This window comes from Callithrix jacchus, chromosome 2 (genome assembly GCF_049354715.1).
Source record: "Callithrix jacchus isolate 240 chromosome 2, calJac240_pri, whole genome shotgun sequence".
NCBI classification, from domain to species: Eukaryota; Metazoa; Chordata; class Mammalia; order Primates; family Cebidae; genus Callithrix; species Callithrix jacchus.
The window spans coordinates 138,092,596-138,109,481 of record NC_133503.1 but is presented as its reverse complement, the minus strand read 5'-3'; the positions used below and the strand labels follow the sequence as shown (position 1 = coordinate 138,109,481).

The 16,886-nt window shown below is 37.1% G+C and overlaps 1 protein-coding gene across 6 annotated transcripts in view; it reads left to right on the top strand.

Moving 5' to 3' along the window:
* Positions 1 to 16,886, top strand: part of FCHO2 (FCH and mu domain containing endocytic adaptor 2) — a 133,931-nt gene that overhangs the window by 34,514 nt on the left and 82,531 nt on the right. For all 6 annotated transcript variants that reach the window (XM_078365357.1, XM_054252198.2, XM_054252196.2 and 3 more), the window contains 3 exons: positions 1,770 to 1,911; positions 1,999 to 2,151; positions 11,447 to 11,551. In XM_078365357.1, the coding sequence (XP_078221483.1) occupies positions 1,770 to 1,911; positions 1,999 to 2,151; positions 11,447 to 11,551 (400 nt within the window). The remainder of the gene's footprint in view (positions 1 to 1,769; positions 1,912 to 1,998; positions 2,152 to 11,446; positions 11,552 to 16,886) is intronic.

Sequence of the window (16,886 nt, the reverse complement as noted above, 5' to 3'; positions counted from 1 at the left end):
CTTGCCAGATTTAGTATTGATTAGATTTTAAAGTATGAGATGAGATTTAATCAAAACAGCCTTTTTTGGCCAGGTAAGGTGGCTCACGCCTATAATCCCAGCACTTTGGAAGGCTGAGACAGGCGGATCACTTGAGGTCAGTAGTTGGGAGACCAGCCTGGCCAACATGGTGGAACCCTGTCTCTACTAAAAATACAAAAATTAGCTGGATGTGGTAGCACGCACCTCTAATCCCAGCTACTCAGTAGGCTGAGGCAGAGAATACCTTGAACCCAAGAGGAAGTTGCACTGAGCCAGGATCACACCACTGCACTCCAGCCTGGGTGACAGAGTTGAGACTCCATCTCAAAAAAAAAAGTCAATTTTTAGGGATTTTAATTATCTTTGAGCTTAAAAAGATTTTTAATATGTAGAGATGGGGTCTTGGTATGTTATCCAGGCTGGTCTTGAACTCCTGGCCTCAAGCAATCATCCTACTTCGGCCTCCCAAAGTGCTAGGATTACAAGCATGAACCTGAACTTCATTAATGCATAAAATGATTGTCGCCACTTAATTTTCCTACTGGGTAAGAGATGCAATAATTGGCATAGAGTACATATTGGAATAAATAATTGTTTTCTTGGCCCTCTTACCTTAGTGATCATTGCAGCTGTTTTGTATTCAATCAAAAGCTTTTTCATAGAGACCACTTTAAAGCCAGTACCTGAGCAAAGCATAGGATAAAATTATCTTTAAATCATTGTCCACTGACCAAATAGTTTAAAATAACCATTGGCATTGTAAGTACTATTCAAGATATGAGAATATAGTAATTCTTGGATGTATTTGAGCCTACTGAACATTTTTAATTCTTTTTTTTTTTTGAGACAGAGTTTCACTCGTTACCCAGGCTGGAGTGTGCAATGGCACGATCTTGGCTCGCTGCAACCTCCACCTCCTGGGTTCAAGCAATTCTCCTGCCTCAGCCTCCCGAGTAGCTGGGACTACAGGCGTGCACCACCATGCCCAGTTAATTTTGTATTTTTAGTAGTGACAGGGTTTCACCATGTTGACCAGGATGGTCTCAATCTCTTGACCTCCCTTGATCCACCTGCCTTGGCCTCCCAAAGTGCTGGGATTATAGGCATGAGCCACTGCGCCTGGCCTTTAATTTTTAATATTGAGAAAAAAATGATAGGAAAGTATATCACATGTCCCATACTCTGTAGTAGAAAGGTGACTCTATTAGTGTGTTATTGGAGTACACAAATAGAATATAATTAAAATACTCAAAGGTTTCAGATAACTGTCCTAAAATAATTCTTATGTATTATTAATGATGAAGACACTTTAAAAAATTATGTGTAAAAATTTGACTTTTGCATGTCTTTTAAATTTACAGACACTTTATTTTTAATGAAGCATTTTAAATGGAATACTTCTTGCTAACAGTTAATTTTTCAACAATAGACAGTGATAGAAAGGGTTCTGATACAAGTCTAAATAACTAAATCAACTCAGACATTAATATAAGAGGGGTAAGATTTGTGATAGTGTAATTAACCCATTTCTAGATTCCTGAGGTTCAAAAATATTTTAAATAACTAACCAATGATTAAAAGAATTCAAGGTCAGTCTGTCAATCATTTTATTCATTATTTTAGTTTCATCTTTTGCCTAAATAAAGTTGCCCTATACACCATTATTGTTTCTGTTGGTTCCTTGTTAGAACCTTAATTTTTTTGTTTTTACTTTTAATAAGTTATTTCCACATCTTTTATTTTCTTAGAACGTTTGCACCAGTATGGGATGTATTCAAAACATCTACAGAGAAATTAGCAAATTGTCACTTGGATCTTGTTAGAAAATTACAAGAATTAATAAAGGAAGTTCAAAAGTATGGAGAAGATCAAGTAAAATCTCATAAAAAGGTATCAGTTTTTTTCTTGTTAAAGAATTGATTGGTCAGATATTGAATACAGTTTAGTCATTTTGATGAATTGTTTCATACTAAACAGACTAAAGAAGAAGTTGCAGGAACTCTGGAAGCTGTCCAAACCATTCAGAGTATAACTCAGGCCCTCCAGAAATCCAAGGAAAATTACAATGCCAAGTGTGTAGAACAAGAGCGTTTGAAAAAGGAAGGAGCTACACAAAGAGAAATAGAAAAGGTAATAAAAATAACATCTCCGTGGTTTCAAAGTACTTTGACATACAAAATTGCATTTAATATTTAAACTCAAAGTTATCTCATTTATTTATTTATCTATTTATTTATTTATTTATTTTTTGTTTGTAGAAAGTGATTTAGAGAGAGAGAGAAAGAAACAGGAGAAGGAGAGAGAAATAAACAGCTAACTCTCACACTGAGTGAGAGAATCTAGAAAGCTGATATCCAGGAGAGGAAAGCAGCTTTCACATGGAGTGGAAGGTAATAGAGAGAGATGGAGATTAGGAGGGGAAGACAGGCTTCCACAAAGGGAGCGTTTGTGGAATGGGACTCCAGAGGGGAAATCCAGGATAAGAGTAAAACAGCTTCCATGAGCACAAGAGTGTTTGTGGAAGGAGATCCAAACATGGAGTCCCCAAAATTACCTCATTTTAAAAATGAAGACACTGTGCCTTACAGTTAGTGATTTACCTAATTAAAACACAGGAGATTTGTAAAATATGTTGTCTGTGGTAAGTAGATTAGCAGGCACATAAAAAACAGTGACTTATTTATTTATTTTTTTGAGATGGAGTTTCACTCTTGTTGCCTAGGCTGGAGTGTGGTGATGTGATCTCAGCTACTGCAGCCTCTGCCTCCCAGGTTCAAGTGGTTATCCTTCCTCAGCCTCCCAAGTAGCTGAGATTACAGGTGCATGCCACCACAACTGGCTAATTTTGTATTTTTAGTAGAGATGGGATTTTGCCATGTTGGTCAGGCTGGTCTCGAACTCCTGACCTCAGGTGATCTGCCCGCCTCGGCCTCCCAGAGTGCTAAAATTACAGGCGTGAGCCACTGTGCCCAACCAAAAAACAATGATTTTTAAATATCAGTGACACATTTTCAGGATATTTTTGTAGTAACATAATTGATGAGATAATTACTTAGTATAAGATTTAACAGAGATAAAATTGTTTTGAAACAAGATTTTGGTATATTTAGAAAAATAAAGGTACTTTCACATAAGCTTTAAATGTGTGTTGTGGTGATTTATTGCTGACTTTGAGAACATTTATGTAGCATTGTGGTAAACCACAATCTTTTCTTCCACTTACGTTTTAATGGAAAGTAGGTTTTTTTCTCCTTTCAAAATAGTTTAACCATTGACTTATTTGATGTGGTATATCTCACTTAAGAATGAGCCATAGGGAGCGATGATTTTGAAAGCATTGTAAAATGTTTGAAATACCCAGAAAAAAACGAATACTAAATTGTATCAATAGTATGATTATGACTATAAAAGGACTGTGTACTTACATACTTTTATGTGTTTAAATGCACACTTTATTTTTGATGAAGCATATTAAGTGGGATACTAGTTTTACATTGAAGTTTGATAATAGAGTTAATTTTTAACAATAGATGGTGAAGGAAACCCTTCTGATACAAGTCTAAATAACCATATCAACTCAGAAATTATGTAATTAAATGAGAGGAACTGTTGCAAGACTAGTGATAGTGGAATTAATTCATTTCTAGATACCTGAGGTCCAAAATATTTTAAATAACTAATAGATGAAATATGATATATGACTATACACGGGCAAAAACTGAAAGAGAATGTGGAAAAATAAAAGTAGGTGATAGAATTCGAAGCAGTAAGGCACATGATCTTAGGACCTCCTGGGGGTTATGTCACAGATGAAAAAAAGAATTTGGAGCACTATGCTGTGTTTGTTTGATAAATAAAAATTGGGTTTCTATAATAAATAAAAATTGGGAGCAGGGGAAAATGAGACACAGTAAGGACATGGTTTGAAAACACCCTCTGCTTCAGACATAGTAATTATGAATAAAATATAAAAAGGGAAAACAAAATAACAGGGTCCAAAAAGAATAATATTTTATCTCTGTGGACCTGAATAGAACAGAAATACAAAATGCACATAGAGATTGATTATGGAAGGTATTGAACTCAAAAATCCTAAAGTAGGCAGTGGAATTTGGCTCTTAAGTGGCAAAAAGGACTAAATGCTCCCCTCTTGGGATGAGGCACAAAGAGCCTGGCTTATTGCCAAAAGCTGTAGATAGGGAGGAAAGAAGGCTCTTGAGTTGCTGACAAGAACTAAAGCCTCATTGGAAATTGAGGAGTTAGGGAAACAGATACAGAGACATAATCCTGACTTGGAATCAAGCGAAGGAACCATTTCATGACTGTTTTGGCCATATCTATAATATTCTTGCAGGGAAGTAATTAAAAATTACCTTCATAAGACTGAAATGAAATAGGGCCTTGGAGAGGTGGCAGGAGATAACCTTAAAACTGCTTGGGGATGGGTGAGCATAAACTATAAAGCATAACACAATTTTAGGAGGTACCATGTACATTTCTATGAATGTTCAGCAGTACTGATGAAGGGAGAGAGAGAAGAGAGAAAAGGACAAAATTAAAAAAAGAAAACAACTCCCATTCTGAATGAGCAAACAACCAAAATTGTAGAGCACATCTAACAAATCTAATACTAGAACAACCAATAAATTCAATACTTGGAATAAGAATTCACTCTAGATGAAATTTAAATTTATAAGAAATGAACAAAAATGATATGTGTTGAGGATGTTCACATAAATAAACATAAACTTACATTAAAGAAGATTAAGAAATTGAAGAAACATAAACAAGATTTAGATAAGAAAAAACAGCTAATTGAAAAGCTTGGAAATGAAAAATATGGTTATTGAAAATTTTTAAAAGCCATAGAGAAAAGAAACTTTAGACTTGATATAGTCAAAGAGTGAGTTTGGAAGGTAATATGGAGAGACCTTACCCAGAACATAATAGGAGAATCTTCAGAAGGAAAAAAATGGAGGAGATGGAGGGACAAGTAATACTTGAATAGTTAACAACTCAAAATGTTTCAGATTGAAGAAATTTAAGAGCCCTCATATTGAAAGTACATTGTAGGTATTAAGCAGGTTAAATAAATTCAGACCTAGACACTAGAGAAAAAGAATATTAAAAGCTAGGAGGCATTTTTTTTTCCTCATATGAAATTAGAATGCATTTTCAGTTGATGGTATGGTATAGTCATTTTTGGTAAGGTAGCATTTATGGTGTAGTTTAATTGCCTGTGCAAACTTCGTTGCATGATTGGACAGCTACAGTGCTTTGATATTTGAGTTAACAGACCATTTAAAGACCATTTGAGGAAGTAATGGCTTTGATTATTTTCTGAAAATCTTTTACTGATACCATTTGTTAAGATCAAGTGCTTGGAAGAAAATCTGAAGATAATAATGGAGCGCTTTAAAGAAATGCACTGTCAACTGACAAAAACAAGCAATGGGGAAAGGATTCCCTATTCATTAAATGGTTCTGGGATAACTGGCTAGCCATATGCAAATAATTGAAACCGGATCCCTTTCTTACCTCAAATATAAAAATCATCTCAAGATGGATTAAAGACTTAAATGTAAAACCCAGCACTATAAAAACTCTGGAAGACAACCTAGGTAGGCATTACCATTCTGGACACGGGAATGGGCATAGATTTCATGACAGACACCAAAAGCAATTGCAACAAAAACAGAAATTGACAAATGGAATCTAATTAAACTTAAGGGTTTCTGCACAGCAAAAGAAACTATCAGGAACAGATAACCTGTAGAATGGGAGAAAATGTTTGCAAACTATGCATCTGCAAAGGTCTAATATCCAGCATCTATTAGGAACTTAAATTTACAAGAAAAAACCTCATTAAAAAGTGGACAAAGGACATGAACAGACACGTCTCAAAAGAAGACATACATGCAGCCAAGAAGAAGAAAAGCTCAATATCACTGATAATCAGAGAAATGCAAATCAAAACCGCAATGATACACCATCTCACAGTAGTCAGAATGACTATTATTAAAAGGTCAAATAACAGATGCTGGCAAGGTTGTGGAGAAAAGGGAGTGCTTATACACTGTTTGTGGGAGTGTAAATTAATTCAATCATTGTGGAAAGCAGCGTGTGGCAATTCTTCAAAGAGCTAAAAACAGAACTACCACCCCAGCAATCCCATTACTGAATATCTCCCCAAAGGAATATAAATCATTGTACCATAAAGACACATGCCTGTGAATATTAATTACAGCACTATTCGCAGTACCTAAATGCCCATCAGTGACAGATTGGATAAGGATAATGTGGTATCTATTCACTGTGGAATACTGTGCAGCCATAAAAAATAATGAGATTATGTGTTTTGTGGGTACATGGATGGAGCTGGATCCCATTATTCTTAGCAGGAACAGAAAACCAAATACTGCATGTTCTCATTTATAAATGAGAGTTAAACATTGAGAACACATGAACACAAAGGGAAGAGCAATAGACACTGGGACCTACTGGAGGGAAGAGGCTGGGAAGAGGGAGAAGATCAGAAAAAACAGCTGTCAGTTACTGTGCTTACTAGCTGGATGATGAATAAGTTGTGCACCACACCTCCGTGGTACACAGTTTACCTGTAGAACAAACCTGCACATGCATGTTCCCCTGAACCTAAAATAAAAGTTAAAAAAAGAAATACTTTGTCAGTAAACTGAAAATAATTTGAAAGAAATAATTATAATACATATCACTGTATTAGACTCCTGTGGTGGTTTGTTTTTTTGTTACTTATGACAGAATACCTGCAAGTGGGTAATGGCTTGTTTATTTTTTGAGACAGAGTCTCACTCTGTCACCCAGGCTAGGGTGCAATAGCAGGATCTCAGTTCACTGCAACCTTTGTCTCCTGAGTTCAAGCAATTCTGGTGACTCAGCCTCCCAAGTAGCTGGGATTACAGTCGTGCGCTACACCTGCCTCATTTTTGTATTTTTAGTAGAGATGGGGTTTCAGCATGTTGGCCAGGATGGTCATGAACTCCTGACCTTAAGCGATTTGCCCACCTTGGCCTCCCAAAGTGCTAGAATTACAAGTGTGAGCCACTGCGCCTGGCCTGAAACTGGGTAATTTATAAGGAAAGGAATTTATTTTTTACAGTTATAGAGGATGAGATGTTCCAAGTTCAGGGGCCACATCTAGTGAAGGTCTTCTTGCATGTGGGGAGTCTGCAGAATTCTGAGAAGGTGCGACCACATATGGTGAGGGGACTGAGCCTGTTTAGGTCTCTCTTCCACTCCTTATAAAGCTATCCGTGCTATTCCCGTGATAACCCATTGATTGATGAACTCAGTAATCCATTAATTAATCTATGAGGGCAGAGCCCTCATGACCGAATCATCTATTAAAGGGCCCCACCTCTCAATACTGCCACTTTGGGGATTAAGTTTCAATGTCAGTTTCATAGGGGACAAACAAACCATAGCAGCGCCTCTAATCATAGATCAATTGTCACATTGGAAAAACCTGTTATATATTTCATATAATGGGACTCTACAGCAATTTAAATAAATAGCAAAGAAGAGGGGCAAGAATAGATTGAGTCTTGAAACTAGGTGATGGATTTGTGGAGTCTTAATTACATTATATAAATGTTAAAAAAGAATGACATGTATTAACATGAATAAACCTAAAAAGCATAATATTGAGCAAGACGTTTCAAAAGGGTATGTAGAATTTGATGCATTTCACATAACCTTAAAAATGCTACTGACTCTGCTTTCCCCTTTCCCCTCCCCCTCCTTTCTCCCTCCCTGCCTTTTCCCTAGCCCCCTCTCCTTCTGCCCCCTCCCCCAACTATCTTCTCTTCCCTCCTGGTCTTGGAGGACCCCATCCTAGCCCAACCTGCCTCTGCCCTCAACCTCCCAAATGCTATCAGTGCCACTCCCAGCCCATGTGGGCCCCTACGGCTACCCACGCATGTTCCCCAGCTCCCCATTCTGCTGGGCTTTCCCCTTGCCTGGGGTGGCTTTCTGAGCTGCCCATTGCATGCTCCTCTTTGCAGCTTCTCCTGCCACTCAGAGCCCCTGTTCCCCAGCCCAGCGAGAGGGAGCTGGTGGGGAGCTGGTGGCGCTTGGCTGCTGGGGGTAGAGAGTGGGTGGCAGGGCGGTGCTGGGATCATCAGGATGATGCAGTTGCAATGTCTGCTGGGGTCGCGCATGTTCATGGCCTTCTCCACCAATCTCTGGAGGTTCTTCATTTACCTTTTGCGGAGGCAGATCCGCATGGTAATTCAGTACCAAACTGTTAGATATGATACCGTCCCCTTACCTCCTGTGTCCCAGAATCGGCTAGGTGAAGAGGAAGATCCTGGTGCTGGATCTGGATGAGACACTTATTCACTCCCACTGTGATGGGGTCCTGAGGCCCACAGTCTTGCCTGGAACGCCTCCTGACTTCATCCTCAAGGTGGTAATAGACAAATACCCTGTCTGGTTTTTTGTACATAAGAGGCCCCATGTGGATTTTTATAATTAGGTATTTTTTGAATTTTCTATTTTTATGGGTCTCCTTTCAACTTGTAAATATCTTTATTAGGCATGATCAGAAATTGTTTTTATCAGTAGCTGGTTAATACATTATTAAGCAATAATTTAATGAGCAGCAGAGAAAAGGAAAGTAGGTATCAGGATGAGGTATTAGGAACAAGCAAAGAAGGGGCTTCCAGTAGGGTTATGTCATTTTGATACGTTGTGTCATTAAAAATCACTCTGAAGGCCAGGCTCAGTGGCTCACACCTGTAATCCCAGCACTTGGGAGGGTTAGGCAGCTGGATCATTTGAGGTCAAGAGTTTGAGACCAGCTTGGCCAACATGGTGAATGAGACCCTGTCTCTACTAAAACAATAAAAATTAGCCAGGCGTAGTGGTATGCACCTGTAATTACAACTACTCGGGAGACTGAGGCAGGAGAAGCACTTGAATCCAGGAGGCTGAGGTTGCAGTGAGCCAAGATTGTGCCATTGCACTCCAGCCTGGGCCATAAAGTCACACTCCATCTCAAAAAAAAAAAAAAAAAAAAGTCACTCTGAAGACTCTAGGTTGTTGTTTGCCATTCTACACACTGAAAATGCAAGTATTGGAAGAGCAAACTAAAATTTCTTTGCATTAAAAAAAAATCCAAAAGGAAATCCGGATTAAACATGCCATTATAATTGTTTTTAAAATAAATTCTAACAAACTTGGTTATCCGGGTTTCTTGGGAAGGTACACGGTAAACTTTGTCCATGTCATTTAACTGTTATGTATTTGAACAGGGGCAGGATGTTAGAGGATTCCAGTATAGTAACTGGTATAAAATAATGTAAACTGTGTGGAACTGGGAAAAGAGTAAAAAAATTTATAGGAGCAAACTAGAAAATTGTTACAGATTTTAGTCACTTTCTATAGTGATAGACAGCTCAGTATAACTCAGTAACTCAGATATATCTTTATATAACAGCAAAATATGACGATGTGTTTTCTTGTTAGAAACTATAATAAGAGCAGGCACTGTTTATTTTTAAATTTAACTCTATGCCAGAACCTGTTCCAAGCATTTTATATAACTACATTTCATCACTACCACAGCTTTAAAGAAAAAGTGATATTGTTTTCATTTTAGGAATGAGAGAACTGTATAAATTTCTAAGACAAGGTAAGATGGGTAGTACAGTGCTGAGATTTTACTTTCCTTGGTTTCATTACCCCCTGTCCGGTACAGTAGGATATTTAGAGAGCGAGTGGTTATATTCACATATAATGTTATTACAGTATATTGTTTTAATTGTTCTATTTTATTATGAGTTGTTAATCTCTTACTGTGCCTAATTTATAAATGGAATTTTATCATAGTTATGTATGCATAGGAAAAAAAGATACAGAATATAGAGTCTGTACCATCCACGGCTTCAGATATCCACTGGGATCTTGGAATGTATTCCACATGGATAAAGGGGCACTAGTGTAAATGGTAGAGCCAGAATTAGAATCGAATTTCTTCTGGCCCCAAAATCAGTTTTGTTTACGTTGCATGGTAAAGTGGCATGCTATATTCTTTAAGAAGGCAGGGAAGTACATAACATATATACTTAATATAGTATAAACAGTTACATTTTAGAGAGAGTACAAAGTTGCTTGTTTAGGGAGTATGACTATATGTACCTCTTGCCAAACCCAAACCCCAGGGTAAACCCAGTTTTCTGTTTGTAGTTTTTGTTCTTAGATTCCTGATCATGGCTGAAGATAATTACATATTGGTACTGAAGATAATTACATATTGGTACTGACTGACTTTAAACAAATTCAGTATTTTGCAGCTTTCCTTGCCCTTCAGTGGCACTTAGCAATACTTGTACTCATCTAGTCGTGACCTGTTGCATTCTCCACAATTATGGTTTGAAACTTTTTGTTCTCCTTAAGCTCCCAACTCTATCTTACTGTTCCTCACTCATACCAGACCCATCTGTTACCTCATTAAGAAAATGGGGATTTTTATATCTTGAAATCCTACAACTTGTCTTTCTTTGATCTCCTTTAAACTTCTTTCATCCAGCCACATCCCTCCATCTTCCTGTATCCAAGCTGATCAGTCCTTTGAGAATAGTCAAGCTTCTTGATAGCCGTGTTTCTGCTTCAGCCTACAAACTACACATACCAAATGCCTATCTTCTTATAATTTATCTTGACTTGTGTGGCTGTGTTACTTTCTTCCAGTTTCTGTTTATGTATAGATTGTACAGTACTGGTTAATTTTTTTTATTAATTAAGTAACTTTTATAAAACCAGTACTATAATATTGCGGTAACAGTTTTGTTTTGTTTTTTAAATAGAAGTCTTGAAAAAATAGTCAAAGATTAAAAAAAAGTTTCTGTATTTGCTGGAGCATAATGGGAGCTGAGAAACATCAAGGGAACCAGGCTTCACAGCTTTTGAGATAGGTTTATAGTCTAATCAGACATTGAATAAAATATATGTATGCTGTGAGGAAGAGCATATGTATATTTTTCACAGGTGTGAAAAGGAGTGTCAAACACTGTTCTGATGGTATTGTCACATTTTTGCACATTGTCTGGAAATTTATTTCCAACAGTATGTTAACATATCTTAGTAACACTGTAGCATTATAATGTAATTACACAGTCTTAGTCTGGGATTTAAAATGAGAGTATATTAACTTTTCAAAACACATTCCATCAAACAAAAGAGAGAATCAGTGTTTAAGTCCTGATTTCTTGGCTGACTGTAGCAATAACAAAAAGGCTAAAGAGGGCCTCACAGCACGTATTAAAGTTAGTTATATGTCATATTGAACTCTTAAAAATGTATTTTAATTTACTATTCATATTAACTTATATTAGGAAAGAAAAAAGGTCAATGCACAGTTTAAAATGTTTTTGTTTTATTACAGGCAGCTGTTAAATCTAAGAAAGCTACAGATACCTATAAACTCTATGTGGAAAAATATGCATTAGCAAAAGCTGATTTTGAACAGAAAATGACAGAAACAGCTCAGGTTGGTATTTTAAGGCTTCAAATTGAAAACGGCATTTATATTTGTGTATACTGATTAAGTATAATTTTTCTTTGATATGATTTTTTAGTGTTAGAAATTTTAAAATGCACAATCTCAATATTTTCATGATGCTATTTTAAAAATACATGTCTTGTTTTGGAGATTGAGAACCAAGATGCAATAATTATAATGTCAGATTAGAAGAGCCTGTTAAAAGAGAATTGGGGAAAATGAGGGGATTGGTACATGATGAAGACAGTACTTAAGCATTAATAAGAAAACTGGAAGTGACTTAGTACTGAGGTTACGGCAGTCAATAAAACAACCCAAAAAACCCCTGGTCTCTTACATTTTAGTGAGGGAAGACAGACAAAAATGTCTGCCTTCCATTAGCTTGGGATAAATTATATTTGATGTAGTGTTCTCAGAACCTTAATTAAAGGCCTCATTTAAGGTGGCTGCCTTTTAGGAATCATGCCTAACACTTCTACTCTCTACCACCCCTGCTTCTTGTCCTCTTCCTTGTTTTATTTTTCGGCTTAGCACCTATTGCGATGTTACATACCAAGAATTTTATTCCTGTATGAGTTAGGTCAGAGTAAGTATGCTGAGATGACACAAGGCCCCAGAAATCTCAGTGGATTACAATATCAAGGGTTTATTTCTTTCTCTTGCTGCATGTTCATTATGGGTTGGCTGCAGCTATTTTACATCGTCTTCACTGTAGTCCTGAGGCTGATGGATGAACCCCTTTTTGGAATGTTCATAGTTACGTCTGAGGGGCCAGGAACATGGTGAAGCTCTTTTACCTATGTTCTTTGTCTGTTTTTCCCCACTAAAATGTAAGTTTATGAGAGCAGGGATCGATTTGTTTTGTTTACTGCTATATCCCCAGCATTTAAAATTCCCAGCATTTAAAAGTTCCCAGCTCATGGTAGGCACTCAGTAAATATGAAAAACTTTGTAAATCTAAATTTTTGGACTCTAGGTCTTCATTATGTCTTGCCATTTGAAGTAGTGAACAACTCCTATCTTAGAAAGCAAAGTATTGCATACTTGTGTGCATGTCTGTGCATATCCATCTTTACCTACAGTGGCATAGACTCTGCTAGATGCTGTGTATACGGTACATCTGTAAATATGACAAATGTCTCTGTGCTTGAGATGACATTTACAGAATAGAGGAGGGAGGCAGACATTAAATACATGCTTAAATATAAAGTTATAAATTATAAATTATTGCAAAGGAAAACAATAGGCTTTCATGAGATAGAATAATTGGAATGACTTAATCTGGCTTCGGGAGTTAGGAAAGGCCTTTTAAGAGAAGTGACATTTAAAACCAGGACTTGCAGAATCAGCAAGAAATTAATGGGGCAAGAGTGGTATAGGTTTTGGGGATCATGAGCATGAAGGGTCAGAGGTATAAAAGAGCTGTTACATTCTGGAACATAAAAAATGCTTACTAAACCTGACCAAGGGAAAATGGTAGTGAGAAATTTGGTTGGAGAGCTATTCAAGGACCAGGTTGTATTAGGTTGGTGCAAAAGTAATTGCAGTTTTTGCCATTACTTTTAATTGCAAAAGAATTCAGGTTTTCTTCTAAGAGCAGCTAGAAGCCATCTAAGGGTTTTAGGCAGGGACGTGACATGATCTCATGCATATTAAAGAATAATTCTGGTAGTTTTGTGAAGATTTGATTAGAGTATGGCTAAAGGAGAATCAAGACTCCAGTTTGGAAGGTAACGTAGCAGTCAGGTGAGAAGGATTCTAAACAATACTGTATATTGTTTTTTAAAAAATAAGGGAATAAAAGGAATTCCAAAACACTCCTGGTTCCAAAAGTTTTGGATTAGGATTATGAGACCATATAAAATAAGGTGTCGTCAGCATACAAAGCCATGATGACATCACTTTTAGTTAGAGTTGAGGGGTAGGGAAGAAAGGGCCTCAGGACCAAGCTCTGAGAGACTCATTATTGAGATTTTCTTAGAGAAAGCCAAAGTAGAAAGAAGAAAACTGGAAGTATAATGTCATGGTAGCTGGGAAAAGAAGCTTTAAGAAGAAAGAGTTTAGGTAGTTGTCTTAAATAAGACTTCAAGTTAGTGAGATAGAAAGTTTCAATTTCTGTAGCAACTGAGGTCATTGCAGACTTCAGCAAGTGCTGTTTTGTCTTAAATCATGGGGAGCACACATTTGTAAGGCAATTATTGTTGATTTGTTAATTTCACATTAAATGATTAGTCTCTATCAGCTAAGTGTTTACCGTTTTGTTAATTTTCTAAATTGTAACAAATAGAATTTGCTGTAGTCAGAGGTTTTTTTTTTTGTTGTTTGTTTTGAGACAGAGTCTCGCTCTGTCGCCAGGCTGGAGTACAGTGGTACGATTGTACCTCACTGCAACTTCCTTTTTCTGGTTTCAAGCAATTCTCCTGCCTCAGCCTCCTGAGTAGCTGGAACTATAGGCATGTACCACCATGCTTGGGTAATTTTTTTGTATTTTTAGTAGAGAAGGGGTTTCACCGTGTTGTCCATGATGGTCTTAATCTCTTGACCTCATGATCTTCCTGCCTTAGCCTCCCAAAGTGCTGGGATTACATTCATGAACTACTGTGCCTGGCTGATCAGAGTTGTTTTTTATTGTTTTTAATTGTACTTTAGGTTCTGGGTAAGAGTTTTTTGTTTGTTGATGTTACTTTATAAAAAAGAATGTTCAGCACATCTTTCCATTTCCTTTTCATGTTCTGCTTCCTTGTTACATTTTTTTTTTTCAAAATGTTTGTTTTGCCTTTTTTGGGTTTGTTTGTTTGGTGCTTTTAATTGTTTGTTTTGCCTTTTTTGGGTTTGTTTGTTTGGTGCTTTTTTTGTTTTTTAAAGATGGCCTCACTCTTCACCCAGGCTGGAGTGCAGTGGCATGATCTCAGCTCACTGCAACCTCTCTGCCTCCCAGGCTCAGGTGACCCTTCCACCTCAGCCTTCTGAATAGCAGGGACTGCTCGTGTGCACCATCATGTCTGGCTATTTTTTTTTAATTTTTAATAGAGACAGGGTTTCACCATGTTGCCCAGGATGGTCTCGAACTTTTGGGCTCAAGTGATCTGCCCAACTCAGCCTCCCAAAATGCTGGCTGGGATTACAGGCATGAGTGACCACGCCAGTCCATTCTGCCCTTTTTAAGATGGGAACATTCATTTATTTGAGCAAATATGAGACCATGCTACTTTTAAATAAATATGATGACATAACTTGCTAATGTGTGTGTTTGTTCTTTCTTAAGATCTTAGAGATTTCTGTTTTTCTCTCTCCGTCATATACGTAAAGCTGCAGAAGAGGTTAATCATTGTTTCTTCACAGAGAATAGTTTAATTTGGGGCATTTTGGAAGGGAAAACAATCCTTTTCTCCACTTAACTGTTTTTTCAGGCCAGCTGGGTTGATCAGTCTCCGTGGGAAAGAACCTGATAGTATAGTGAGAATCAAATTTGGGTGGCAGGACCTGTATTTACTAGCGGGAAAAGATAATTGAGTCTCTAGAGTCAAAGAGGTTAGAAATTAGAGTATTTGTGATTTAAATTTTTAAAATTTGGGTTTAGAATTCAAATGGTTGAAATTGTGACTTTTTATGCTCATGCTTTTACCACTGTTAATTAATGAGACACTTGAAACAGAATGTGGAGATTTTGTTTACTTTAAAGCATTGAGATGGCTAGTTTATGGAAACTTTGAGATTTGCTAAGCGGTACCCTCAGATTAAAGATTATTAGGATTAGAGTACTTTTATATATCTTTAGTGGATGACAGGATAGTGTAGCCATGTGTCAACAATGGGGATACACTTTGAGAAATGTAGTTAGGCAGTTTTGTCGTTGTGTGAACATCATAGAATGTACTTACCAATGGCCAGGCATGGTGGCTCATGCCTGTAATCCCAGCACTTTTGGAGGCTGACGTGGGCAAAGTCACACTAGAATCGCTAATATGTTGAAACCCTGTCTCTATTAAAAATGCAAAAATTAGCCAGGCATGGTGGTACACACCTATAATCCCAGCTCCTTGGGAGGCTGAGACACCAGAATTGCTTGAAATGGGAAGCAGAGGTTGTGGTGAGCTGACATTATGCCACTGCACTCTAGCCTGGATGACAGAGTGAGATTGCTTCAAAGATTGTGTACTTACTTACACAAACTTAGATGTTATGACTACTACAGACCTGGTTATATGGTATAGTCTGTTGCTCCTAAGCTGCAAACCTGTATAGCATGTTACTGTATTGAATACTATAGGCAGTTATAACAAAATGGTATTTATGTGTTTAAAAGTAGAAAAGATATAGTAAAAATACAGTATAAAAGATTAAAAATGCTACACCTGAATTAACACTTATGGTGAATGGAGATGGCAGGACTGGAATTGCTCTGGTTGATTTAATGAGTGAGTAGTGAGTGAATGTGAAAGCTTAGGACATTACTGTACACTACTGTAGATGTTATAAGCACTGTACATTTTGTTTAATTTTATTAAAAATTGTTTTCTTCAATAATAAATTAACCTTAGCTTACTATAACTTCTTTAAAAGCTTAAAAAATTTTTTAAACATTTTTACTCTTTTGTGATGACCGCTAAAAGAAACACATTACAGTTGTACAATATTTTCTTTATATCTTTACTCAATCAACTTTATTTTTACATTAAAAATTTTTTTTTAACTTTTTAAACCTTTTTCCTAATAACTAAAATGCACACATAGTAGGCATGGGCCTACATAGGATTGGGATCATCAGGATCACTCTTTTATCTCCACATTTTGTCCTCCTAGAAGGTCTTTGGGGTAGTAGCATGCATAGAACTGTCATCTTCAGCTGGACATGGTGGCTGATACCTGTAATCCCAGCACTTTGGGAGGGCGAGGTGAGTGGATCACTTGAGGTCAGGAGTTCAAGACCAGCCTGGCCAACATGGTAGAACCTTATCTCTAGCAAAAATACAAAAATTAGTTGGGCGTGGTAGTGTGCATCTATAATCCCATCTATGCAGGAGGCTTAGGCAGGAGAATTGCTTGAACCTGGAGATGGTGGTTGCAGCAAGCAGATTGCGCCACTGGACTCCAGCCTGGGTGACAGAGGGAGACTCCATCTCAAAACAAAAAACAAAGAAAACAAACAAAAAAACCATCATTGCCTATGATAACAATGTCTTCTAGAATACCTCCTGAGTGACCTGCTGCAGGCTGTTTTACAGTTGTTTTTTTCTAATAAGTAGGATTACACTCTAATAATATATTTACTAGTAACACCATTTATTATCAAGTGTTACGTGTTGTGTATTATGTGCTATGT